General features: G+C 39.8%; 2 protein-coding genes across 6 annotated transcripts in view; one reads left to right on the top strand and one right to left on the bottom strand.

Moving 5' to 3' along the window:
- The window catches only part of ST7L (suppression of tumorigenicity 7 like), a 179,524-nt gene that overhangs the window by 150,276 nt on the left and 1,909 nt on the right, over positions 1-27,339 (top strand). Inside the window, exon 15 of one of the 2 annotated variants that reach the window (XM_079135537.1) lies at positions 25,325-25,563. The exons of the other annotated variant lie outside the window; for it this stretch is intronic. Coding sequence (XP_078991663.1) covers positions 25,325-25,399 — 75 coding nt within the window. The 3' untranslated portion in view covers positions 25,400-25,563. Of the gene's footprint in view, positions 1-25,324; positions 25,564-27,339 lie in introns of those variants that run through there. 2 annotated transcript variants of the gene reach the window in all.
- The window catches only part of CTTNBP2NL (CTTNBP2 N-terminal like), a 53,906-nt gene continuing 41,961 nt past the window's right edge, over positions 15,395-27,339 (bottom strand). For all 4 annotated transcript variants that reach the window (XM_079135506.1, XM_079135503.1, XM_079135505.1 and 1 more), the window contains exons 4-6: positions 25,472-25,702; positions 21,222-21,329; positions 15,395-19,541 (exon numbers count right to left, since the gene is read on the bottom strand). In XM_079135506.1, the coding sequence (XP_078991632.1) occupies positions 18,060-19,541; positions 21,222-21,329; positions 25,472-25,702 (1,821 nt within the window). In that variant the 3' untranslated portion in view covers positions 15,395-18,059. The remainder of the gene's footprint in view (positions 19,542-21,221; positions 21,330-25,471; positions 25,703-27,339) is intronic.

Raw genomic sequence — 27,339 nt, 5'->3', positions numbered from 1 at the left:
ACTAGGGACAGCTACCACAGTACTGGGGACTGAACCCAGGGACACACTACCACTGAGCTTTATCCCCACTCGGACCCCCACCCTTTAAAAACATTTTTATTTTGATTCAGGGTCTTGCTAAGTAGATCAGAGGGGTCTCTAACTTGTGTTCCTCTGCTTCAGCCTACCGAGTAGCTAGGATTACAGGCTTGAGCCACCACACTCATTTCTGGCTCTTCTTTTTTTTTTTTTTTTTTTTTTTTGCGGTGTGGGGATTGAATCCAGGGCCTTGTGCTTGCAAAGTAGGCACTCTACCAACTGAGCTATCTCCCCAGCCCTAGCTCTTCTTTTTTAATGTTGCCATTTATTACAAAAACTTCTCTCATTACTGCTTTTGCTGTATCACATAGGTTTTGGAATGTGTTTTTGTTTGTCTCAAGATAATTGAAAATTTTCCTCTTGGAAATTTTAAACAACCTAATGGTTGTTTAAGAGTGTGTTGTTTAGTTTTTGCATATTTATAAATTTTCTGTTTTTCTTCCTGTTATTGTTTTCTGTGGTTGGAAAAGATACTTGGGATGATTTTGACTTTAAATTTGTTATTACTTATTTGGGGACATAATGTGTGATCTTCGAGAATGTTCCTGGTGTCCTTGGGAAGAATGTATATTTTTGTGCTGATGGGTGAAAATTCAATAGAATCTTCCTGTTGTTAGGTCTGTTTGTTCTGAAGTGTTGCTGAAGTCAGCTGTTTATTGATTTTCTTTTAGGTGTTTTATTCATTATTATAAGTGTAGTATTGATGTCCCCTACTTTAATTATATAGTAGTCTGTTTTCGTCTTCAGATCTATCAATATTTGTTTTATATAATTAGGTGCTCTGAGGTTGGTGCATATATATTTGTAATTGGTATATATTTCTGTTAAACAGACTCTTATTAGCTGGGCATGGTCCCCTACTCAGGAAGCTGAGATGGGAGGATCACTTGAGCCCACAAATTTGAGATCAGCCTAAGTAACATAGTGAGACCTGTCTCAACAAAGGCAAAACAAAACAACAAAACAAAAAAGACCCATTTATTATTATATAATGAATGGTCTTCTATATCTCTAGAGACAATTGTACATTTTAAACCTGTTTTGTTTACTGTAAGTATAGCCACTCCCTCTTCTTTTCGGTTACCATTTTTGTGAAATATCTTTTTCCACTCCTTCTTTTTCAGCTGATATGTCTTTTAAAATATGAATCTCTTGTATATAATGTATTTCTGGATCTTGGTTTTTTTAATCTATTGAGCCAATTTATGCCTTTAAATTGGCGAGTTTAATCAATTTACACTTAATGTAATTATTGAGGACTTACTATTGCCATTTTGTTAATTGTTTTTTTTTTTTTTTGCCATTGCATTTGTTCCTTTCTTGCTGTCTTCCCTTGTTATCTGATTTTTGGGGGAGGTAGTGATTTGCTTCGTTGTTGTTTTGGGCAGAGCTGGGGATCAAACCCAGGACTTTACATTTGCTTGGCAAGTGCTCTTGCATTGAGATGCAGCCCCAAACCTGATTTGTATTTTTCTTTTGTTAAGCTATTTTAGGTCTTCTTTGTGGTTAGCTTGAAGCTTGCATAAAATATCTTGAACTTATTACCCTTATGGCCTTCTATTTTTAGTTAATAGCAACTTCAATTGCATATGAAAACACAATTTTATTTCCCCCTACACTTCATGGTCTTATAGTCTGCTTTCTTTTGTTTTTCTTTTTTATGTTGCATATACACTGAGAAAATTTTATCTTTTTATTAGAGGGGGTTACAAAGAGAAATTAACCTAAATATTTACTTTACCAGGTAGATGTATGCTTTTATATGCTTTCATGTTACTGGTTAGCACGTTTTTGTTTCAGTTTGAAGAACTCCCTTAAACGTTTCTCATAAGGCAGGTCAGTGTCTGGCTTGGAGAGACGTGTACTTTAGACAGCTCTGTCAATGGGGAGTCAGCATTGGCAGAGGCTCTGGGGATCTTTGGCAGAGAAAGCTCTGAGTGTTTCCTTTTCTCCCACAGGAGGAGGTCACATGGTGTCTCTTGCTAAGTTTTACTAGACTGGGGGATGGACTGATGCAGATAAGATACTTCCTATACTTTTTTTTACTTGAGTGTCTGGTTTGTGTGCTTTTCTGGGTTGGTGTAGATTCTTCATTGTACTTTCGAGCTCTCTCAGAGCTATTTTAGTCAATATGTAACTTACTCTTTTTGTTGTTGTTTTGTCTGAGAGATGAGCATATTGATCTTCTAATTCCCAATTGTGATATCACTTTTTTTATTTTCATAATTGATTTGAAACCTTTCTCTTTTTTTAATTCTTTAAAATTAATTAATTAATTAATTTGAGACAGGATCTTGCAAAGTTGCTGAGACTGGCCTTGAACTTGCAGTCTTTCTGCTTTTGCATCCTGGTTCACTGGGATCATGTGTATGCCACCACACTTAGCTTCTTCTTTTTCAATATGGGCATTTCATGTTATAAAATTTCCTCTGAGTGTGGCTTTATCTGTTTGATGGTTAATCTTGGTTGTCAACTTATCTGGACTGAGATACCTAAAAAATTGGTAGAGCACACTTCTGGGTGTGTCACATGCCAGAAACAATTGTCAGGTGAGTCAGTGAACTGAGTGAATCTATCCTGAATGTGGGCAGCGCCATCCAATTGGCTCAGTTCTCAATGGAACAAAAACACGGAAAGGGGAAGCTCATGCATGTGCATGCTTAATTCCTTTTAGGGAGTGATTTTTGTTTTTGTTTTGGTTTTTTTAAGCTGCTCTCATCACCCTGAACATCAGACTCCAGATTTTTTCAGCCTTTGAACACAAACTTGACACCAGTAACTCTCTGGGGGCTTTTGGGTCATCAGCCTTGGATCAGGCTGCATCATTGGTGCCTCTTGCTCTGAGACTTCTAGCTTCTTTGACTGAGTAGCTACTAGTTTTCCCAGTTCTCCAGACTGCAGACAGCCATTGTGGGATTTTTCAGCTTCTGATATAGTGTGTGTATACCTCTGGAGAATATAATCTGTGTCCCACAAATATTTTTTTTAATATTTAAAAAAATTTTTAGATATTGATAGACCTTTATTTTATTCATGTATTTATATGTGGTGCTGAGAATCGAATCCAGTGCCTCACATATGCTAGGCAAGCGCTTTACTACTGAGCAACAACCCCAGCCCCCACAAATATTGATATATCATATTTTCCTTTTAATTCAGTTCACATTATTTTCTATTGTACCCTTCGGTTTTTTTCTTTGACCAATGAGTTATTTGGAAGTGTATTATTTTCCAAATATTTAGGGACTTTTTAGAGACCTTTCTATTATTGATTTCTAATTAATTCCTTTGTGATCAGAGAACATGATTTGTATGATTCATAACGTTTTAAATTTATTGTGGCATTTTAGTGATTGACAGTATTGTCTATTACGGTGAGAATTCTGTGTTCTCTCAAAGAAATACATAATGGAACCAGGAGTGGTGGTGCATGCCTGTAGTCCCAACTACTTGGGAGGCTGTGCCAAAAGGATAATTTAAGCCAGGAGTTTGAGGCCAGTCTGGGAAATATAGTAAGACCCCTATCTCTTCCCCACCAAAAAAGTATCCTGCTGTATTTGGATGGAGTACTCAATAACAATTTACCCTATTTGCATCTTTTGGGGATGGCTATTTGTGTCTTTCTATTTAAAATGGATTTCTTGTATGCAACATGTATTTGGGTTTTGCTTTTTAAAAATACCACCTGACAATCTTTGTCTATTTACTTATTCATTGTTTTGGTACTGGAGATGGAACTCAGGGCCGCCCACATGCCAGGCAAGTGCTCTACCACTGAGTTATATCCCCAGCCCAATCTCTGTCTTTAATTGAATTGTTTAGACCATTTACATTTTAAGGGATTATTAATATGGTTGTCTTTAAATCAATCTTGCTATTTTTCTATCATTTCCTTTTATATATTTTCCCTCTTTTTCTTTGTTCTGACTTGACTCTTTTCTATTATTCTATTTTTAATCTCTTTTCTTGGTTTATTAACTTCGTTTTATTCTGTTTTCTGGTGGTCGTTTTGGAGCTTATTGTACACAATTCTAACTTATCATGTCTACCTCTGTGATTTTCTACTGATTCATGCAAAGTATAAGAATTTCATAACAGTGTACATGCACATCTTCTCTGGCAGCCTTTGTGCTATTGACATGTATGTTATTTGTACTGATTTCTTCAACAGATTAAAGAACAAGAAAAATAATACTTTGTACTTATCCACATAGTTGACATTTCTGGTGTTCTTCATTTTTTTGGTGTAGATCCAGATTTCTGGTATTATAATTTTCCTTTAAAATTTTTTTTTTTTTTTTTTTTTTTTTTTCCTGCAGTGCTGGGGATTGAACCCGGGACCTCACACATGATAGGCAAGCGTTCTACCTCTGAGCTACAACCCTGGACTCCTCCCTTTCCTTTTGCCTGAATTTTCTCCCTTAATATTTCTTATACTACAGGTCTGCTGCTGATGAATTCTTTCAGATTCTGCATGTTTGATATGTCTTCATTTTCCCTTTGCTTTTAAAGGGTGTTTTATCTCTTTTATTGGCTTCTTAGCTTTGTTTTGTTTTCTGATGGTTGCTTTGGAGCTTATTGTAACAACTTTAACTTATGTAGATGAATAGAAAATTCTAGGCTAACAGAATTCAGTACTCAATTTCTTTACTGCTATTACAGCACTATCTTTAGGATTTTGTTAGTCAGTTTTTTGTTGCTTTGACCAAAATAACTGACAAGAATAACATAAAAGGAGAAAAGTTTATTTTGGACTCATGTAACTCCATTTGTCTGGGCCTGAGGTGGGGCAAAATATCATGGCACAAAAGGGCATGGGAGAGGAAAGCTGTTTACCTCTCAAGAGAGAGAGACAGAGAGCGGGTGGGAGAGATCCTCTCACCAAGGACAAAATAGACCCATCTCCTCTAGCCATACCCTACCTGCCTCCAGTTACTAGCCAGTTAATCCTGACCAGTGTATTAATGCATTTACTAGGTTAAGGCTCTCAAACCCAATCATTTAACCTCTAAACTTTCTTGCATTCTCACACATCAACATCTGGGGGACACCTCATATCTAAACCATAACACCATCCAGTGTTTTTTTGTTTTGTTTTGTTTTGTTTTTAATCTCAGATGCATGATTTTCATCTCTATAAGTTTGATTTGGGTCTGTTTGGGTCTTTAATGAATAAACTCAATATTTCTTCTTGGATATCTGGAATATAATATAATAGCAATTTTAATGTGATTGCCTATTGTTTCTATCATTGTGTTCTTTTAAGGTAATTTTCAACTAATTTAATTTTAGTCTAATTATCTGCCATATTTTTCTGCTTCTTTGCATGCCTGGTAATTTTTGACTGGATGCCAGACCTTGTGAATTAATCTTTTTGGATGTTGGATAGTTTTGTTTACCTGCACATAATTTTGAGTTTTGTTCTGGGAGGCAGTAACTTAGAGCTTGATCTGTTTGAGTCTTGCTTTTATTTCTTGCTGTTTTTTAAAAATGAAATTTATTTTTTAACCAATATAAGAAAAACAGAATTATACATATTAGGTGCCATGTGAAGTTTTGAAACATATATATGTTGTGTAATGCTTGAATAAGGCTAAACATACCTGTATCTTCAAACATTTATCATTTCTTTATTATTATTATTATTATTATTTTTTTTTGGCGGTGCTGGCGATCGAACCCAGGGCCTTGTGCATGCGAGGCAAGCACTCTACCAACTGAGCTATAACCCCAGCCCTTATTATTATTATTTTGAGTCATTGTACACAAATGGGGTACAACTTTCATTTCTCTTCATTGTATACGAAGTAGTACACAAACGCACTGTGTAATCGTATGTGTACATAGGGTGATGATGTTTGTCTCATTCTGTTATCTTTCTTATCATTTCTTTATGGTGAAAACATTCAGAATCCTTTCCTCAAACATTTTTTTTGTACTGGTTATTGAACCCAGGGCTTGATGCATGGTAGGCAAATTCTCTGCTACTGAGCTACATCTCCAGCCCTCCTCAAGCTTTTTTTTTTGCGGTGCTGGGGATTGAACCCAGGGCCTTGTACTTGCAAGGCAAGTACTCTACCAACTGAGCTATCTCCCTAGCTTTTTGAAATACACAGTACATTATTCTATAGAGTCACCCTAGTGTACAGTGGCACATTAAAACTTATTCCTATCTAACTCTAATTCAGCACACACTGATCAACCTTTTAAGCTTTTTTTTTTTTTTAAGGTGGGGTTGAACATCATTTAGCCTAGCACTGATTTTGGCCTATTATAGGAACAAACCTCTTAAAAACACTAATGTGTTGTAAATTATGAAGTTTTTCATTCTGGCTAGTGAGAACAGGAACTAATCCCAGTCCCACGTGACTCTGAGTACTATTCCCTCTAATCCTTCTGGGTGGTTCTCTCAGTAATTTCCTCCCCTGTGCATGCTGATTCTCATTTAATTCTCTAGGAGTCTCTCTCACTGTGACTCTCTTATCCCCAGAACTCCTCCCTCCCCAGACTCTCAGCTTCATCTCCTCAATTTAAGGGGATGTGGCTATGACTGGAGTCCTCCTTCCTTCAGGGGCAATCAGGGGACTTAATCTCCTATCTTTGTCCTTTGTTGCCTAACCTTTGATGTCTTGAAAACTATCATGTATTTTGCTCAATGTTGAGTTGTTTTGGGTGTGAGAATAAACCCAGGTTCTGTTTTTTTTTTATCTTGGTCAGAAAAAAACTTCTATAAAATTACAAACATATCCTTTGACTCCATACTTTTTGATTATACCTTTATATGTATGGTGCATTTATAATCATGCACACTATATTACTGAGTGTTTTCCTGACAAGAGAGAAATGTTTTGGCTGGGCATTCATGAGAAATTGATTGCCTACTCGTAACTTTATATATCTGATAACTGAGAGAATTTTCTATAGACCAGTTCTGGCTCCACACTTTAAAAATCTTGTTTTTCCTCCATGTCCCACTTTACTTGTAGTGCCAGGTGCAATAGGATATAGCCATAGAACACAATTTTTGGTGCTTTTCCTCATGTCATTTGTAAGGTGAACAGCACAGTGATTGATAGGAGTGTTCCTAGAAGCTATACCTATGCTGGCGTAGCTAGCCAAAACTCAACTACTTCTGTATGGAATAACTGCAAGCCACATAAATATATTTAACTAAAAGATAGTCCTCCTTGACTGGAGTTAGCTCATTGGTAGAGAACATACTTATCATGGGTGGCAAGGTCCTGAGACCAATCTCCAGCACCAAAAAAGAAATGAAACAAAACAAAAAGAAACCTATTAAACCTGCGTGCTAGTCCCCCATTCGATTTACCTTTAAATTGCAAAAATTCCCATCGCCCCTACTCCAAAGCCACCCACCATGGGTCAAAGTGTGAAGAGACAGCACTGTTAACTGGTTGCACTTAAGGTATCTTAATTTTGCAAAAAATTTAAGGATTATGCCCACATCACTTGGACCCTGTAGGGTTTGGAGGGGGCTATGCCTATGATGGGCCTTGAGGATTAAACTTCATTAGCTTTGTGGTTAAGTGTGTCTCTGCTCATGATGCCTCTGCATTTCAGGCTCCCAGTGGCCCACCAAAAAGAGTTCATTCTCTTTCCCTGGGCAGAGCATCCCTGTTCCTCTTATTTGTCCTGATCTGCACTCCTACCCCAGACCTTCTTACAAGAAACACCAGGCCTGTTTGCAACTTGGTACATTGTAAATATTATCTTTTGGTTAAGTTTTTGGTGCTAGGGATTGAGTTTAGGACTTCCTGGAATCTATTCTTCTTATTGCCTGGAGTGTCCTTCGTCTTTTCTTCACCTGGGAGCATAGGCCCCTCCTTCAAGGCCAGAACAAGTGTCACTTCCTGTGAGATCTTTGCTGACTCTGCTGGAGATTAACTGCGCAGCCATGTCTTGTTCCTGTTTTTGTTACAGTCCACAAACACCATGTTTTATGTTTGTCTCTCCCACCAACATCTAAAGCCCCTGATGAACTGTAACATTTCTTTCTCCATCACAATGCCTAGGACAGTGCCTGGCACCTAGTAGGACAGTGGCAAGGATATTTGGGTAGATGAACTTTTTGTTTTCCTTCTAGAGTGCTAGTTCTTGCTTATTTTGGTTCACTTAGGGTTATTAAAATTTAATTTTTTTTTATTCTCTTTAGTTGTACTTGACAGTATTTTTTGACATATTAGAGTGTATTTTGACATATTATACACACATGGAGCATAACTTCCCCTTTTTGTGGTAGGGTTTTGTATTTCACAGTATTGGTAGTGTAGGAGTGAAACATTTCTGAAGCATAATTAAATATTGACAGCCATCTTGTCCCCTCTTTAACAGCCACTGAGCATCTACTAGATGTCAATCATTGTTCTGGGAGATACATAATACTAATAGCTATCACTTGTTGAATGCTTGCTTATGCCAGGGACTATTTTAAGTCTTAAATTTGCTCATTTAAGGGTCACGACAAGTCTGTGAGATGGTTTCTTTTCTCTCTCTTTTCACGTAGTTGGGCTTCTTTTAGTTCCTTAGATAAGGAAGGCTGCTGTTCTGGATTTAGCCACCAGAGAGGCTGTTGAAGCGGATTCCAGGCCTCAGACCTGGTCCGTTCCCGGTGCGGTAGGTGCACGGCCAGCTGTTGGTGGGGAGAGATTCTCTGCTTCTGAAACACCAGGGGGCGCGAGCCACACAGCTTTCTGAAGGAGGGCGGGGCTGCCAGCCGGCAGGAGCCCGCCTGGCACCGAGTACCGGCGACTGGCTTAGAACCACGCGTTTCCAATTCAGGTAGGCAACCTCCACAGTCGTCCTCTGCCCGCCTCATTGAGGGACAGGTAATCACCAAGCACATTCTGTATGCTGGGCACAAAAACCCCCGGGGAGAGGTTCCATACTATCTATATGTGACTGATGCCGAGATGGAGCCTTGCTGAGGTTAAATTCACATGCCCAGAGTTATACAGATCCACAAAGCTTTCGTTCTTAACTTTTTTTGGTTCAAACTCCTTTTGCATCCCTTGCTGTATAGAGTGCAGACATACCCCTATGAGTGTAATCAAGATCCTTCCCGCTTCTGTTTTTTAAAAGCAGGTGCTTCTTGCACCAGGGGTGTAGCTTAGTGGTAGAGCTCTTGCCTAGCAGGTCCAGGGTCCAGAGTTCAATCCCCAGCACTGCAAAATAAATAAATCAGGTATTCTTGAATCTCGAGAACCATGGATTTCCCTGCTCTTGAGAGCCTCTCAGGCACTTGGAACCCCACCACCCAATTGGACACCTGCTGGGTCCTACCCAGCACTACACTGAGATGCCACCTCTATGGGACTTCTTCCACCCCTAGAGTGTAAATTTCAACCCTTAGTATGACTCTTGATGCTGAGCCAGCACTTAATAACCATATATGCTGAATAAATGAGGAGTGGGTGTCCTCAACCTAGCTCAGTGCTGCACAGAGATAGCAGCAACAAATACCCCTTGAATATGTGAGTGGGGACTTAATAGTGTAACATTTTTATGTTGTTCTCCATCCTGTTTGTAGCTAGCTGGACTGCCAACTCCCAGAAGGCAAGGATGAGAAATGTGGGTGTATGTGTGGGGGTGCTGGGGGAAAGAGAGGAGGCACAGGGCAGGGAGCAGAGATTTCCCATGGCAAGAATAAGGCCCACATAGAAAGTGAGGGATTCAAAGATGCCAAGATCTGAGTTAGAGCAGAAGGAAAACGAGCCCTGAATGGGAGCCTTGTGTGTGGCCCTGTGGCGCTGACTCACCACAACTCAGGAGAGGGAAAACACACAAGGGATGAAGAAGGGCCTGTGTGTGCTTTGTCACCACCCCCACCCGCACCACCACCCCAAATTCCTTTGGATCAGGGGCCTTCTGAGGACACCCATCTGCTCCGAGTCTGCTCTGATCTGGATTCGGTGGTAGGGAGGACAGAGTGGGCACTACATTGGAGGGAGATATGGAAGTTTTGAGAATTCACAAGGCCATTTCTGGGAGTGCTGTGGGGTCCAGTTAGGTGGAGGATGAGGAGGCACCTCTCCTCAAGCACACAGCAGCCCCTCCACTGGCAGGTGTGGCTGGCCAGACACTCAGGAGCAGGGAGGGGTGGATGCCAGAGCTTCTGTGGCTTCTCAGCTACACCTGAGGAGCCAGGCATGTGCATGAGTAAGTGCTTCTCAAAGTGGATGCCAGACAGAGGCACAGCCTGGGAGCAGAAGCTCCACCATCCTCTCCACTCCCACCCTCGCCCCAGCTGTCAAACCTGTTCAGAGACAGGACAAGATTTTTGTGGCAACAAGTGTGGTGGCAGCCAGAGTCCTGGGCAGAGGGCAAGGGCAGGAATATAGGGCAGCCCAGGTGAACAAGATCAAAGGCAGACATCGTGGAGTTGAGAGGAGGAAGGAGTGCCCGAGGGAGCAGCCAGGGCTGGGCTAGGATATTGCTGGTCCCAGGTCGGCCCAGGGAGGAGCTGAGGCAGAACAGGGGAGCGAAACTGCAGTCTGGGCACCACCATGAACTACACATGTAAGCTTGGGAATGTCACCTGGCCTTTTTAGGGCTCATTCTCATCTTTAACATAAAGGAGCTGGAATTAAGCTCTCACATTTGATGACTGTGCGTAGGCAAATTAGCCTTGCCTTTCTTCTCATAAAACCCAGTTCCTTCAGTGTCCTGTTTCTAGCTGAAGGTCTATAAGAGCAAGCAAGCTAACTAGGGGATCCATATTTAGGTATATGAGCAATGATGTTAACATTTTAAACTCCCCAAATAGATTACTTTTTTGTTGTTGTTTCAGTGCTGGGAATTGAACCCAGGGCTTTGCACATGCTAAACACATGTTCTACCAGGGAGCTACACCCCAGTGTGACCAGTAAAAGGAATATGGCTTTGAAAGCCAAATGCATGATGGTTTGAATCCCAGCTGTGACTGAATCTTAGCCCGCTTTGCTGTAGGACCTTGGGCGATTTACTGTGTCCCAGCAGACCTTAGTCATGATATCTTCTTGTCAAGTAGGGATGATCTCCTACCTCTCCTCTACTACCAATCCCCTGAGGGATTGAGCCCAGGGCTTGTGCATGTTAGGCAAGCACTTTACCACTGAGCTAGTTCCAACCGGATCTCTTTTGGTAGCTACGGAAATTAAATGAAGTAACACAGGTAAAATAGCTTATCAAGAACTTGGTCCCATATAAATATTCAGAAAATGTGCCTTCCCTCCTTTAGAAGACTTAGTTGTGACCAAAAGGAAGTGTAGATGCTGGGATGGACATTAGATGGCAGGAGACTTCTGGACCCATGGGATCCATACGTAGGGAAGCAGAAGGGGAAAGGGAACAGGATGTGAAAAGCTGAGCTGCAAGTCTGGATAAAAGTCTTAGCTAAACCTGCAGGTGGCGTTGAAGCTGGAATGATACTTTGAGCTTCTCCTGTCTGGGACAAGGGGACCAATATATACTTCACAGCAGTCAGTCTTTGTACATGAGCTGCACATGGAAGGAGACATGCCTTGGTCAAACTGATCCCCCCGCGCCCCCCAGTTAAGGCAGCTTCACTGAGGGGCTATAGCTGAGAGCCATTTACTGTCAGCATTCCCTGTTCCTAGGAAATACAACCTTCCTTAAGTTAGTGGGATTCTTTTCTTTTTGGTGTTGTTAGGGAATGAACCCAGGGCCTTGAGCATGCTAGGCAAGTGCTCTACCACTGACACACTTTATTTTTAATTTACTTTTTAAAATAAAAGACAGCGTCTTTCTAAGTTGCCTGTGCTGGCCTTGAAATTGCAATCCCAGAGTGGCTGGGATCCCGGGCGTGTACTACCACGCCTGGTTGGTGAGCAGGATTCTTGTCAGATTAAGTAGGTGACTCCCAGGATAAAATCTGTTGTTTGACACTTCCCAGTAGTTTCTCTGTGCCGTCTCACAGTGTGGAGAGAGCCATGTGATACTCCATCTCCTCCAGGCTCACTGTAAGTCACTGAGGCTTTGGGAAGAGCAAAAGCTGCTTTCACATTCCTCCAAGGAAATAACTCACTTGCAAGTATACCAGGACTCATTTAAAAAAATTTTTTTTGATGTTAATAGACCTTTATTTTATCCATTTATTTATATGTGGTGCTGAGAATTGAACCCAGTGCCTCACACATGCTAAGCAAACGCTCTACCATTGAGCCACAACCCCAGTCCTCATTTGTTTTTGAAGTCTGATTTTCATCTCTCTCATTGGCTTACAGAGAGGTAGAGGGTGTGAAGGGCAGTAGGTAGGGGATACATATGGCTTATGTGGTACTTTGCCAGCAAGACTCTTTCACAGGCTACCTTTTGCATGTTCCTAGGTCTTCCCTTCAAGTTACCAGAGAATGTTCTGCAGAGTGCTGTGGCTTGGAAGTTACTTCTTACAGCAGACCCAGTCCTTGAGAAACCACTCGTTAGTGACTGTCATTCTCTCTCCAATGGGACTCAGCTAGTGGGGACTTCTTGTGCCTCTACCTCTGACCTCACCCTCAAATCAAGGCAAGCCAAGTGAAACATAAGGAGATACTGCAGAACCCTAGGCAAATGGTGCTCTGACAGAAAAAGACGTTTGCTCCCTTTCCACTTATTTTTTTCTTCTACTATCTCTGAGCTCCTTCAGTGCTTTTGCCAGGATCACCTTCAAAAACTCTATGGCTTTTAAAACTCACTAGCATTGTTCTATCAAACTGTTTTCTCTGGAATCATGTAACTGTGTTAATGTTTGCTCTCAACTAAATTTAGAGTACCCTGAAGGCAGGGAACAGGTTTAAACATGTGTCTTTCTAAATAGCTACCTTGGTTTCTGGCTTATCTTAAGATACTCATTTGTTGTTTGAGGGGAATTAATAAGACCTTTCTTTTTTGGGTGCTTTGCCACCAAGTTACATCCCCAGCCTCTTTTTAAATTTTAAGACAGGATCTTGTTAAGTTGCTGAGTATCTCACTAAATTGCTGGCCTTGAACTTGTGATCCTCCCGCCTCAGCGTCCTGAGCCATTAGGATTACAGGCATGCACATTGTGCCTGGCTAGGTTGTTTTTAGTAAACATTTTTAACAACTTTTTCTTGTATATAAGCAATAGGTATGACTTTTAGAAATAAATATACAATTACAGTTGTGTTCCAAGTAGGTAAGGTTTTAACATACATTCATGAATGTAGAAGAGAGCGGGGCGTGGTGGCACATGCCTGTAACACCAGCAACTTGGGAGGCTGAGGAAGGAAGATTGCAAGTTCAAGGCCAGGCTCAGCAACTTAGGAAGATCCTGTCTCAAAAACAGCTCAGAAAAGCTGGCTATGGTGGTGCATGCCTGTAATCCCAGGGGCTCGGGAGTTTGAGGCAGGATGATTGTGAGTTCAAAGCCAGTCTCAGCAACTTAGTGAGGCTATAAGCAACTGAGACACTGTCTCAAAATCAGATATAAAAGAGGCATAGGGATGTGGCTCAGTGGATAGTGCCCCTGGTTTCAATTCCTAATATGCCCTCCCAACACCCCATAAAAACAAAAACAAACAAACAAAACTAGCTGAAAGTATGGCTGTTCAATACTATGTTCCATGGTAGGTAGTGGGTACTGGGGATTGAACTGAGACATATGTAGAACTATAGGTTTTTACTGATTAACCTTGCCTCATCTCTCCTCCCTGCCATCCTCTGGTCTTTTGTAATTAAATTTAGGACATCTCAGTTTTTCATTTAGCAATAGGTTCAAAATTCTGTCACTTACTAAAAGCCCTTGAACAAATTTCTTGTCTTCAACTACCTCATCAGTAAATGGGGATAATACACTTCACAGCACTCTTGTGAGGATTAGTAAGGTGGTAGGTATGTGTAATCACTACCACAATGCTTGGTACACAGGCTAGCCCTCTTGACTCTTAATATCACTGACATTCTGGGAAGCCAGTTTCAGAAGCTAAGACATCTCCTTAGGTCACAAGCAAATAAGTTGTGAAAGAACAAGTAAGGGCTATGAACACTATCAAAATGTGACCTCAGAGCACCTCCATCAGTTGGCCCAACCCCCAGGAGTCCTTATTTTTAGCAGGCTTCCCAGGATATGCTTAAGCATAATGAAGTTTGAGAACCATTACCCCAGTTTCCTTTCTCTTTGCTTTTACTAATGATTTGTCCATTGATAATATGGATAGGTGGACAGGCTCTCAAATTTTCTTAACTAGTTTAAAATAGCAATTAAATTAAATATCCTGTGGAACAATGCTCATTGCCTACCTCTGACTCACCATGAAAACACATTATTTCTTCTTTTTGTAGTGCTGAGGATTGGAACCTAAGGCCTTGCACAAGTGCTCTACCCTTAGCCCCACACATTCTATTTTGAAGCCAGCATTTCAAGGCATTGAAGTTCTTGCTAGTGTGGTGGTGCATGCGTATTATCTCAGTGACTTGGGAGGCTGAGGTAGGAGGATCCCAAGTTCGAAGCCAGTTGCAGCAATTTAGCAAGACCCTATCTCAAAATAAAAAAATATAAAGGGTTTGGAATGTATCTCAGTGGTAAAGTTCCCCTGGGTTCAATCCTCAGTGCAAAAAATAAAATAAAAAATGAAATAGAAAATTTAAGTGCTATTTCAAGGACTGTGCACCCGAAGCACTCTTAATAAATTCTTTCTTCCTTTCACATACACATATTGACAAGGCATTCAGGCTGTCATGGGAAACCGGATATAGCTAGTGTTTGTTGAAATGATCGTTAATTGGCTTAAATGCTAGAAACTTAAGATATGTAAACATGCACAGGATTTGAACATCTTTTGTACATCAAAGGATTTTCAAGTGCTCTTGTCTGGCTATAACTTGCACTGCAAACAGTGCAGCACTGGACTAGGAAACAAGGAATACATTAGTCATATGGAAAATGAGAGGCCAGGATAAGATCAGGCATTCTTATGATGGAGTACATGAATCACCAATGGCTTCAAGTCTTCTGTTCCGTGAAGCTGTCAACCAAATTTTGCTATATACAGGCATATCTATTTTCCTGGAAATAGTCTATAGCTTTTCTAATATTTCCTAAAGGCTCAGAGCCCCCAGTATAGTTTTAACAATTTACAGACTGGATTACTGTGAATTTATTTTTTTCCAGTTCTATGAATCTAAATAAAATATATGTCCCATTACGACATATAGCCCGGATGAGTCTGTTGACTTCATTTGGATTTTCAAAGCCATGATCAAGTCCTTCCTCTACACCACCCACTCTTCCCCCCCCAAAATGCCCAAATTGTGCAACATTTTTCACTTTGCATAAACAAGACTATTTTCCCCCAGACAGTATGATTCAACTTGTTTTAATGTAATCTGCTATAAAAATGAAGACTTCTGCATGGTACATTTGGCTTTACAAATGTTAAAAGATTGGTTAATGCTTACAAGTTGCACATCATTACAATCATCTGTTGACCAGTAACATAGTTTTCTCAACATGGGTTAATACCAAAATTGTGAATTGTGGAACTTTTACTTAGCACATACACCACAACCTACAGCAAACTTAAATACTAATCTATAATATCTAACTTGAATTACTGGATCCATTGCAGGATTGTGCTTATTTATCTCAGAAGATAGGCAACTAGCAAAAATACACATTTCTTTTGCATATCCCCTCCCCCATATTACACTGTAAAAGAAATACATTATTCAGTGCACTTCCTAAGAAATAAACTTCCTTATAGCATCTCTCTCTATATATATATCTATCCCAAAACAAAGGAAGAGCACAATGCAACTTTTAAGATTACCATTTAAAGCAAGAGAGGTAATAACTCTGGCACTGTAACCTTCCATCCTGTTTAGAAGGCTGAGCTATTTTATCAACACTGTTCATTTTGGCTGTGCAATGGAATAAAGTTTAACATGATTGCTTTGGACAGTTTAAGAAACCCCCTCATTATTTTGGTAGATACCCTGGGACATCAGTAGCATTTTTAAGAATGTATTTGACTTAATAAAATCATAAGCTGTGGAGTCATTTGTATACTTTGTTGTGACTTATACATTAATTTTCATAATTGCCTTTCCCCTCTCAATTCAGATTAAGAAACAGAATTAAATTATAGCAGGTTAGGGGCTGCTGGGGAGGTTGGCTAGGAGAATGAAGGTGAACATGCAGGCCTCTTTTTTCCCTGTGGATAAAAAAAGTCATATAACCACCATGTCTGAACTGGGTGTGGAGTCCTGTTTGAAGAGGGGAAGAGTCATATTCTGTGGACTTGGTTAGGGGTAACTAGGCTACACAGTTGCAAGTCTAGAGGCTTCTGTCTGTACAAACTCACTATAATGGACATGGCAGTTTCAAGAATGAAAGAGGTTGGAAATTAGCAACTTGCAAGCCAAATCCAGCTGTAAAAGTGTTTGTTTAACCAGTGATATTTAAACTTTTGAGTCAGTTCTTGGTATTTAAAAATGAGAATGTTTCTCATGCAAACTTGGATTTCATAAAAAAAAAATCTGAAGAGCTGGTAACTTGGGTCTAGCATTCTTACACAGCAGTAAGCAGCTGGAGCTGAATAGGTGGCCCTTTTAAGTGGGGCTGGGGCACTTCGGTTTGCTACATATTCCACAGCACCAAGAGGTTTGACATCACTTGAGGGAGTGATCAGTTTCACTCATTCACATGAACAGTTGAGTTCTGTGACACTGGGGTTAGTTCAGCTGTGCCTTTTTATGATGCTGAGGACAGGCTTTATTTGGACTCTCCCCACTTCCCTGTGGATGAGACTCTTCCTTTGACTGGGTCTCAGCCACATCTAATTGCTTTGGTAGGTAATCTTAATGTGCAATTCTACTTGTCCTTTATGCTATATTGCAAACTCCAATGATATAATCATACTAATATTTATGTGTTTAAGTGTATGTTAAAATGTAAAGGGGTGTGTATCTATACAGTTATATATATACTTCCATCTAGGTAAAAGGTAATTTGGTTCCACAGATACAGACAAGTGCTGGCAGCTTGGAGAGTAAATGTAACAATTTGGTAAATCCTGTATAGTTCTGACTTACAATATTAGAAAGAGTGAATTTTAAGTTATTGCTTTTTGATTATAGAATAAAGATTTCATTCTGTTGCAAAACTTTTATACAGAATGAGTAACCATTTCCTATTCAAGTAAAAGCAATCAGAATCAGAAGTTCCCTTTACAACAGTAGATCCTAAAAGACATTTTTGAACGGAGGTGAGTTCATTCTATTGAAAAATTAATGTAGGAAACTGGGAATGACTTAATTTTTCAAAAGTATAAGAAAATCAGCACCCCAATCTTTAGTGCTCAGGAGGGTTTCTCAAGGGCTCTATAAAGCTTTTGCTATAGAGTTCACACCCACCTTTAGGAAGATTCCCGTCCTACTTATGCAGCCTTGTTTTCAGAACACAAAGCTTATATTTAAAAAAAAAAAGAAAAAAACAAAAACAAAAAACAGTAAAAGAGGATTAAAAGCAGTGTTGGTTTTTAACATTCAGAATTCACAGAGGATCTCTTTCTGCAATTAAATGATCCGTTTTGTGTTTTTGCTGCAGAATCACATTCATATGGCAGTCTTATTTCAGGCACTTTTGAAACATGTTCATCTGGAATAAAAATCTGCATGAACCACTTCTGCATAATTCAAAATGAGTGTTGAGTAATTCTGGTCCCGAAATAGCAGATCACCACCTGGTACTCAATTAACTTTCCCCATCACAACATGAGGGTGACTGCTGAGTTTGAATGTTTTTGCGATGTCTTTCTAGCTTCAGTACAAAGGTATGAGCCATACAAATCCAAACTATCAGTTTCTACTTAAAAAAATACAAAAAGGTAAAATACACTAAATGTATTATACAGATGGTTTCAGCTACTATCAAAATAAATAACATAATCTGACTCAATGGTCTCATTCTGAGCTCTTGGACGAAATCTGATGGAATGTCAGATATGGAGACTCCCTCCTAGGGACTAGCTGCTGGTAGGCAAAAGTATCTCAACGTCCTTGCCATTGGCTACCACAGCATTGGAAGAGCAGCTGCTGGCAAGGTCTTCTGTGGTGGTCAAAGAGGATGCCTGGGAATGCGTTTTGGTCAGTGGAGTTGCAGCAGATGGAGAAGGGGTGAGGCCAGGTTTTTTGGGTGGGATAGGTGGAGGGTTTCCTCTCTCAGCTCTGGGGATGGTAGGGGACTTGATTCCTGGAGACAGGGGGCTCAGAGGACTGGATACTTTCCCTGGAGTAGGTGAATGGCTGGTGTCACTTCTTGGGTTGGCAGTGTTGGCCAGATTTCGATAGTCTGTGCCAAAGGGAGAACTGTTGGGAGAGACAGGCTTAATTGGTCCTTGTTGGCTAGTGAATCTGGAGAGCACCTGAGTGACTGTGTTTCGGGCCAGCTGCTTAGCAGCAGAGTTATCTAAGAGGGTGGGGGACAAATCCCTGGATGGAGGGCTTTGTAGACCACTGGCTTGTTGGTCCTGGTCTGCTTGGGACTGAAATTTGTGCCGGGCTGCATGGAACCTCTGGTTGATCCCTACCTGATAGGATGACTGGTAGCCGGGGCTGCTAGCTGATGACCCCAATAACCGTTTAGTTAGTACTGGTGAAGAGCAAGGAGAGGATGTTAGAGAGGAGGAGGCAGTGCTGCTGGGAGACAGTGAGCTCCCGCTGGAAGGAAGGTGACTGGGCCCTGGGGCTGGAGTCTCAGTTCCTGCAGGACACCCACCATTTTCTACTAGTTTCTCTTGGGCCAGTGCTACAGATTTCTCCCGTGGAGGCACTTGGTTTTCTACACTGCTGCCTGCTGTCAACTCCCTGGTAGTCTGGAGCTCTGGGTCACAATGGCCATTGGTTTTTGCATAAGAGTAAGGAGGAGTGGTGGGACCCTGCAGCCCAGTGTTTGTTGCCTTGGTTATGTTGCTCCCATGGATTCTTTCTGCCTGAACACTCTCTGTTTGGCAAAATACAGACACTAGTATGGGAGGCTCAGTTGCTGTGCCTTTGGATGTAGTTACTGGTTTCTTTAATTGCTCGTCAGTGATACTGTGCTGGTGGGAAGCCTCTAGGTCCTTCACTATCTTCTTCAAACTTTCCATTTCTTCTTTCAGAGTTTTGGTCCGGTTCTCTTCTCGGTTCAGTTTTGCTCTCAGTTGTTCCCTTTCAATGTCAAACTCAGACAACTGCTTCTCCACCTGGGCCTCGGTCTGCAAACCTCGCTTCCTCTCTGCTGCTAACTCTTCCTCCAGTTTACTCACCCGGCTCTTCTCCTTCTCCAATTTCAGGCTCAGCTCTCCTGCCTTCTGCCCTTCCTCAGCAGCCTTGCTGGTGGCTTTCTTGCACTCAAGTACCAGCATGGATGAGAGCTGCTTGTGGCGGGAGCGCTCCTCTTCCAGCTGACTGGAGAGTTTCTTTTGCTCTTTTTCAAACTTTTTCACTTGGGATTTTTCAAATTCCAACTAGAAAAAAATGCCACAACACATCTTGATTAGAGATGATTATTTATATGAAAATAGAGATACACTGAAAATTGAGATCAAGTAGAGTATCCTGGCTGGCTGTTTCCTGGTGCTTGGGATTACTGTGAATGCACACAGATTGCACACGTTGTGATTTAATCTTTCTTTGATAATTTAGAGGGCACTCCTAGCTCTTAACTGTCCAAGGGTCATTAGTGAGAATATGATGATTCCTTGCATTTCAGGTATGTGGAGAATACACAGAACCGATCAAAACAAATAAAACAGAAAACTATTTGAGCCAGATTTTGTGGTGATTGCTGCTGAAAACAAAACTTTCAAAGTTTCAGCATAATTTTCTCTGGTCTTAAAAGTAAACCAACATAAACAATTGCATTTGAATCATACTTTTAAAAAAATGTATTCTATTTTGTCTTACAAACCTTATTTACTGCACAGAAACTGAATGAGATCAAAGGGTTGAAGAAATCTTTTCAGTAATGTTTTTCAAACTCTAAAATCCATTAATGGGTATAAAAACCAATTTAGTGATCCAGGTCAGAATTAAACAAAAACCAAAAGAAAAATAGAAGAGGAGAAAACACATCAATGTGTACTGTAAGCAAAGAGGGTTATTAGGGTTATGTATCGTTTCCCATTTTTGTTTTACATGTGTGTATATATTATTGGGTTGAGATAATGCAATGTATTTCTTCTTTTTTCTTTTACCAGTATTAGAGATTGAACCTAGGGTCTTGTACATGCTATACAAGCTCTCTAATCACTGACCTACATCCCATTTTTATTAAACAAACAAACAAAAATTGCCAGGTGTAGTAGCACACCTATAATACCAGTGACTTGGGAGGCTAAGGCAGGAGGCCTGCAAGTTCAAAGTAGCGAGGTCCTGTCTCAAACTAAAATAAAAAAGTGGTTAGGTGCCCCTGGGTTCAATCCCTGGCACCCAAAAAAAAAAAAAAACAAAAAATCCTTTTCCTGAGACAATGTGTTGCCAAGTTGCTCAGTTTGGCCTTGAATTTGCAATCCTCCTGCCTCAGTCTCCTGAGCTGTTGGGATTACAAGTGTAATCCTAATGCAGTGCAATGCAGTGCCCTTTTTACTAGGGGTCCTAAGTAAAAATGTTTGCAAGCTACCACTCAGCATTCCTCAATGTGTGTTCCATGGAACAATGCCCCCCAGTAAATGATCTACATCAAGATAAAGATTTTGTAAAATGGGCAAGGTGGTGTATACCTGTAATCCTAGTGACTTGGGTGGCTGAGGCAGGAGGATCATAAGTTCAAGGCCAGCCTAGGCAACACAGTGAAACCCTGTCTCAAAATAAAAAGGGCTGGGATTGTAGCTCAGTAGTACAGTGTGCCTCTGCATTCAACCCCAGTACTGTAAAATTAAATAAATAGAATTTTAAAGATTTTAAAAAACATAATTTGCTAAACATGGAATACTACTCTATCTTGTTCTTGAAAACTCACCATGTAATTCTGCATCCTAAATGTTTTAACAAATTAAAAGTTAGAAACTTGTTTAATTATGTTCGATCCAGTAGTTTCCAGACTTGACCACAAAGCCATGTTTTTTAGAAACACCAACTTACATCCTTCAGGATAATCCATAAGAAATGTTATTCCAGGCTTCTGTGATCCCTTCAACCTTAATTACCTGCTGAGTCAGCCTCTCTCTTTCCTTTTCCAGCATGTAGGTGACATCATCTCCTTCAGCAGTGTCCTGTGCATGCCTCTGCCTTTCTTCCTCTAGGTCTAGGATTACCTTTAAAGAATTTAAAAAATTCATTTCCAAATATCAAGGAATCACACTTATAAATCTAAGTGCCTAACTAAACACTGGAGATAATTTCAGAGGCTAAATAAATACATAAATAAATAAAATCAAGTCAGGGTCATCAAGGAGCACACTGTCTAGTGGTGTGAAAGACATGTCAACTACGTGCTAGAGAACAACGTATTTACTTGACTTGAAGTAGGTACAGAATGTTATGTAAACAGAAAAGATCAACTAATAAGCTGCAGGAATCCAGAAGGTTTCTGAGAATTCACAGAAAGTCTGAGAAGTTGTAGGCAGTTTGGTGTGGTTAGGGGTCAGTGCAAGATAGCACTACAGAAAGCTGGAGTTTGCCTCTGAATGCTCAAATGAATAAAGGGCTAAAAAGGAAGACTGAATGAAACTGAACATTTTAAAGAGGCAACATCCGTACTGTGCCTTGCTTCATTAATAATGCACTTTTATATAGATAGGTAAAAGGTGGAAAGAATCTCTTGACTTCCTGCATGTAAAAAGCCTTGGTTACTGGGGTCACAAGTGGAGATTTTTCAAAAGGCTTTCAATTAACTTGCCCCCATATTCCACTTATCCCAGTGCCAAAGGATTAAATCCAAATGTAAGGAGAATACAAATTTAAAGGGACATTTTCTGCATAATCCTGCCAATAAGTGCACATTATTCTGAATGGAAATGGATTACTCCTGAATGGAAATGGATTACTCAGTAGCATCTGCTCAATGTCTTGGGCCTTGGCCCAGATCTCCATGATAGAGCACTGTCATGCCAATGACCACTTCATGATTTCTTCTCATATATATATATATATATTTTTTTTAATGAATGAAGAGAGAAAATATTCTGAGACATGAAACTCTTAAAAAAATGAAAATATTTTTGAGTACTTCCTTCTGGTTAAAAGCATTAAATTTTTAAATTTAAAAGAAAGGCAGGCTTTTTGCCAAATGTGATAAGTCATCTCCTTTCCCTTCTGAGAGCTCTCTAGAGTTGCAGAAAGGGAATGAAAAGACTAAAATTTCAAAAAGACAGAGACATAGACTTTGATAAGATCCTCCCTTTCCATATTAGGGACTCAATCCTTTGAGCAACATCCCCGTACTTTTATTTCTTTATTTGAGAGAGATTCTCACTGGGTTATCCAGGCTGGCCTCGAACTTTCAATTCTCCTGTCTCTGCCTCCCGAGTGCCTGGGATTATAGATGTGTGCCACCATGCCTGGTGGAATTTTGAATTATTTCAGATTTCTTCTGCCTTGTCACCTAGAGCTACAAATTATCCCAAGATGGGCATGATATCTACCTAGCTCCTAGCTCGCCACTTGTATGACGAGGAAATAAGGCCTGCCAACCAATCAAGGATAAGGAAGATTTTCTTAGAGGATTTTAAGTGAAAGCCCCACCCCACCCCCCAATTTAGGCAACTTACTCCAACTCAATACCTTTTATGGTTGGGCATAAATGTTTTCAGATTACTTCATTCTAGAGCAAAAAGTTAAACTCTTTGGGTCTTGGGCAACTCTCAGAATTTGATTAAAGTTATGGAAAAAGTGTATTTCCTACAAAAATTTGTAAACTTTTGACATTCTGCGAATTTTCTAGGGACTTGGGGAACATATGAGGCCCCTCCATGGTTAGGAGCCTTTCATTTACACTGTAAGGAGAAAGAAAAGATCATAGGCAGGACTCAGAGTGTGGGCAAGTCATCAGACATGATTTAAGTAGATGGCTTGAAGGTAAATCATAAAAATAAACTCAGGTCCACCTAATTTTATAGCTGCTAACCTAATTTTTCTGATTAAAATGTATCCTAATAGCCAAAGCAATCCTGGGCAGGAAGAGTGATGCAGGAGGTATCACTATACCAGACCTTAAGCTCTACTATAGAGCAATAGTAACAAAAATGGCATGGTACTGGCACCAAAACAGGTAGACCAATGGTACATGATAGAAGACACAGAGACATACTCACGTAAGTACAGTAACCTCATACTAGATAAAGGTGCAGAAAACTTACAAAGGAGAAAAGATAGCCTCTTCAACAAATGGTGCTGGGAAAACTGGAAATCCATATGCAGTAAAATGAAATTAAACCCCTATCTCTCACCCTGTACAAAACTCAACTCAAAATGGATCAAGGATCTAGGAATTAGATCTGAGACCCTTCACCAAACAGAAGAAAATGTAGGCCCAAATCTCCATCACGTTGGCTTAGGACCAGACTTCCTTAACAAGACCCATAGTGCAAGAAATAAGAGCAAGAATCAACAAATGGGATAGATTCAAACTAAAGTTTTTTCTCAGCACAGGAAATCATTAATAATGTGAAAAGAAAGTCTACAGAGTGGGAGAAAATCTTTTCCATACACACTTCAGACAGAGTACTCATCTCCAAAGTTTATAAAGAACTTAAAAAACTTTACACCCAAAATACAAAGAACACAATCAATAAGTGGGCTAAGGAAATGGGCAGAAACTTCACAGAAGAAGATATGCAGGTAATCAACAAATATATGAAAAAGTGCTCATTATCCCTAGTAATTACATAAATGCACCCTAAGATATCATCTAACTCCAATTAGAATAGCTATTATCAAGAACACAAGCAATAAGTGTTGGCGTGGATGTGGGGAAAGACACACTCATACATTGCTGGTGAAGTTGCAAATTGGTGCAGCCACTCTGGAAAGCAGTATGGAGATTCCTCAGAAAACTTGGAATGGACCCACCATTTGACCCAGCTATCCCATTCCTTGGTTTATACCCAAAGGACTTAAAATCAGCATACTACAGTGATGCAGCCACATTAATGTTCACAGCAGCTCAAATCACAATAGCTAGATTGTGGAACTAACCTAGATGCCCTTCAACTGACGAATGGATAAAGAAACTGTGGTATATATACACAATGGAATAAAGAATAAAATTATGGCATTTGCTGGTAAATGGATGAAGTTGGAAAATATCATGCTAAGTGAAATAGGCCAAGCCCAAAAAACCAAAGGTCGGATGTTTTCTCTGATAAGTGCATGTCAATATATAACGATGGGGGGTGGCGGGGGAAAGAGAAGAATGAAGGAACTTTGGATGATGCAGAGGAAAAAGGGGTGGGAGGAGGTGGGGATGGAAAAACAGTAGAATGAAACAGACATATAATCGTACATATGTATTACCCTATATATATGTATGATTACATAAATGATGTGAATCTACATTGTGTACAACCATAGAAATGAAAAGCTGTACCCCATTTGTGTACAATGAATCAAAATGTGTCTGTAAAAATAAAAAATATTTTAATAAAAAATACGTTTCCTACAAGATAGACTTGTTAGTATAAATCTATACTGATAGTTAAAAAATGTGCAAATTCTAGCCAAGCATCTTTTACAGGCCAAATTTGAAGAGTAAATGACAAGCTGGGGAATAAATTCACAAGCACTAGAATTCCAATAAGATGAGATAGAGGAAAGCACGTTTGCCTTCCTAATGTAGAAACTGTCAGATATGGAAATGCACACACACCTCTCTCTCTCTCTCTCTCTCTCTCTCTCTGATTCCTAACAGTGTAAAAGAGCATTAAGTAAACATCCCTACAGACTGTTTATGTTTTCATGAGCAACGAAATGCAATGAAACTCAAAACTAGGAATAAGTGAAAATAATCTGGTGGCTTGTGTGTTTATAGTCAGGTAAATTCTCTGAGATGTAGCATTCCCTAAATACCTATTAATCTTTGTATTTATCACTTAAGTAAGCAAATAGAGAACACTCTGTTCAGCTACAAGCTTGGTTAAACTCCAGTTTGTTGCCAAAGTTTGGATGATCAGGGCCGAAAAAACATACCAAATGTTCTGGAGTGACATATCAAGAAGGAATGTTATCTTAAATAATGTGCCTGGCACATTTCCTAAATTTACCACTTGGAATAACCTGTATTTTCTTTTGTATCTCCTGGCTCCTACATAAGCTAAGGAACTTTTTGCTACATGTGAAGATCCACCCCCAACCCTGCCTCCGAACTACTGTGAAAACTGGCAGCTGACAAGATGGTATCAGGCATCATTTATAGTCTTCACGAGGATTTGCGCAGCATACATCTACAGACTGAACCTACCTTCCGGTGCCTGCTCTCGGCAGCAGCCAGCTGGGACAGCATGCGTTCCTGCATGTTCTTGCACTGCTTCATCACCACTTTAAGGATAGAGAGTGGGTTTGTGCACACAGGCTGCTTATCACTATCATTTTTCTCCTTCAGTGTTTCAAAATCTCTCTGTAGAGCCATCAAAGGATCACTGATATTATATTTTCCATAGCGTTCTTCAATGAAAGTATCTCTGTGTTGGGCCTGGGAAAGAGAAAAATAAGTATTTTGCTTTTTAAATCTATTGAGAAGGGGACTCTGCTATCTAGTAGTTATACATTAAAGGTGGTAGTGTTAGTATAAATGTAACCTGTTGATTACAAATCAGATTGAGCCATCCAAATATAAAAGAAACAGCATCAGAAAAGTGATGTGATATAATATTAGCAAGCACAAATACTTACATAGAACTAATTATGTATTAGACATTGTTCTAAGCATTTATAGTCATGTTAACTTATTTTACTTTTATAACCCTATAAGATAATGCTAATCATCTCCATTTTGCAGAATGAGAAAACTATTTCAGAGAGACTAAGTAACTTGTTCCAGGTTACTCATCTAACAAGCTGTTACAATTGGGTTTTAAACTGAGGCAGCTTAGCTTCAAAGTCTGTGTCCTTCACCACCAGACATACTGTCTCTGCTTATGTCTACATCTACTGCCAGCAGGTGTATCTTATCTTTTCTTTGTTATGCTATCTGCACTTCTAAAGTAGTAAGCATGATAATTTTACAAGTTTACATATTTAGTAATCTTTAGTAATCCAACAAGGTACAGATATGTAAAGGATACTAAAAATAAGTATGATGGCACTATAACTTAGAACTATTTGTGATTTGTACACATGGAACTTTATTCTTCTGTTGATGGGTCAAGAGGGTGCAGGTACTCACACCCAGAGGCACAGACAAAATTCCTTCTACCTGCTGCCAAATCCAACCCCCTCTTTCAGTCTCTGTTCTAATGTTGTCTTCCATTTTTCCTTCTGTCCACTTCAGGGTTTGGTGAGCTTTGGGGATGAAAGAGAAGGTAAAAAGGAGATGAAGGCTGGTACCTAGAATCTGGTTCAGGGGTTTGGGCCTAGGTGCCACATCAGGTATCTAAGGATTGGGAGGTGATTAGAAAGATATTCTTAGGCTTCTCTCTTATCTTTACTAGGAAGAGCTTGAAGTATTACTTCATAGGAGCATCATATATTACACACAGATGAACAGAGTGACATTAATGATCATTATACAACAAAGTGCTATATAGCAAACTTTTAAGTTTAGTTATGAAAACTACTGTCATTAATCCATTTTAAAAAAACTATTTCACCAGGCATGGTGGTGCATGCCTGTAATCCCCGCAATTTGGGAGGCTAAAGAAGGAGGATTGCAAGTTCAAGGCCAGTCTCAGCAATTTCGCAACTTAGCAAGACCCTGTATCAAAATAAAAAGTAAAAAGGGCTGGGGATGTGGTTCAGTGGTTAAGCAACCCTGGGTTCAATTCCTGGTCCAAAAAGGAGAAAAAAATTCTTAAAATATGAATTTCATCAATTGTTTGATTTCTTAGTAGAGCAGTACACAAATAGGAGCCCATTAAAAAAGGGGAGGTATTCACAATTCAATGTCTATGCTTTTAGTTAAAAGAACCCTCAAGAAAATAAAGCAAACACAGGATTTCCTCAACACAGAAATATAGTTTAGGTACAGATTTTTAATGCTGAAAATCTGATACCTTCTTTTTCATTGACTGCACAAGTTAATGCCCCAGGAATCACTTAGCCTTGTGTATAAATTTGTGTTCCTAACAGTTGGCAAATGTTCAAAGCAGTCAGAAGCCCTGGGCTTTATTT

This window comes from Sciurus vulgaris, assembly GCF_902686455.1.
Source record: "Sciurus vulgaris genome assembly, chromosome: 1".
NCBI classification, from domain to species: Eukaryota; Metazoa; Chordata; class Mammalia; order Rodentia; family Sciuridae; genus Sciurus; species Sciurus vulgaris.
The sequence above is the reverse complement of the archived record's forward strand: the minus strand, read 5'-3'. Positions and strand labels throughout refer to the sequence as shown.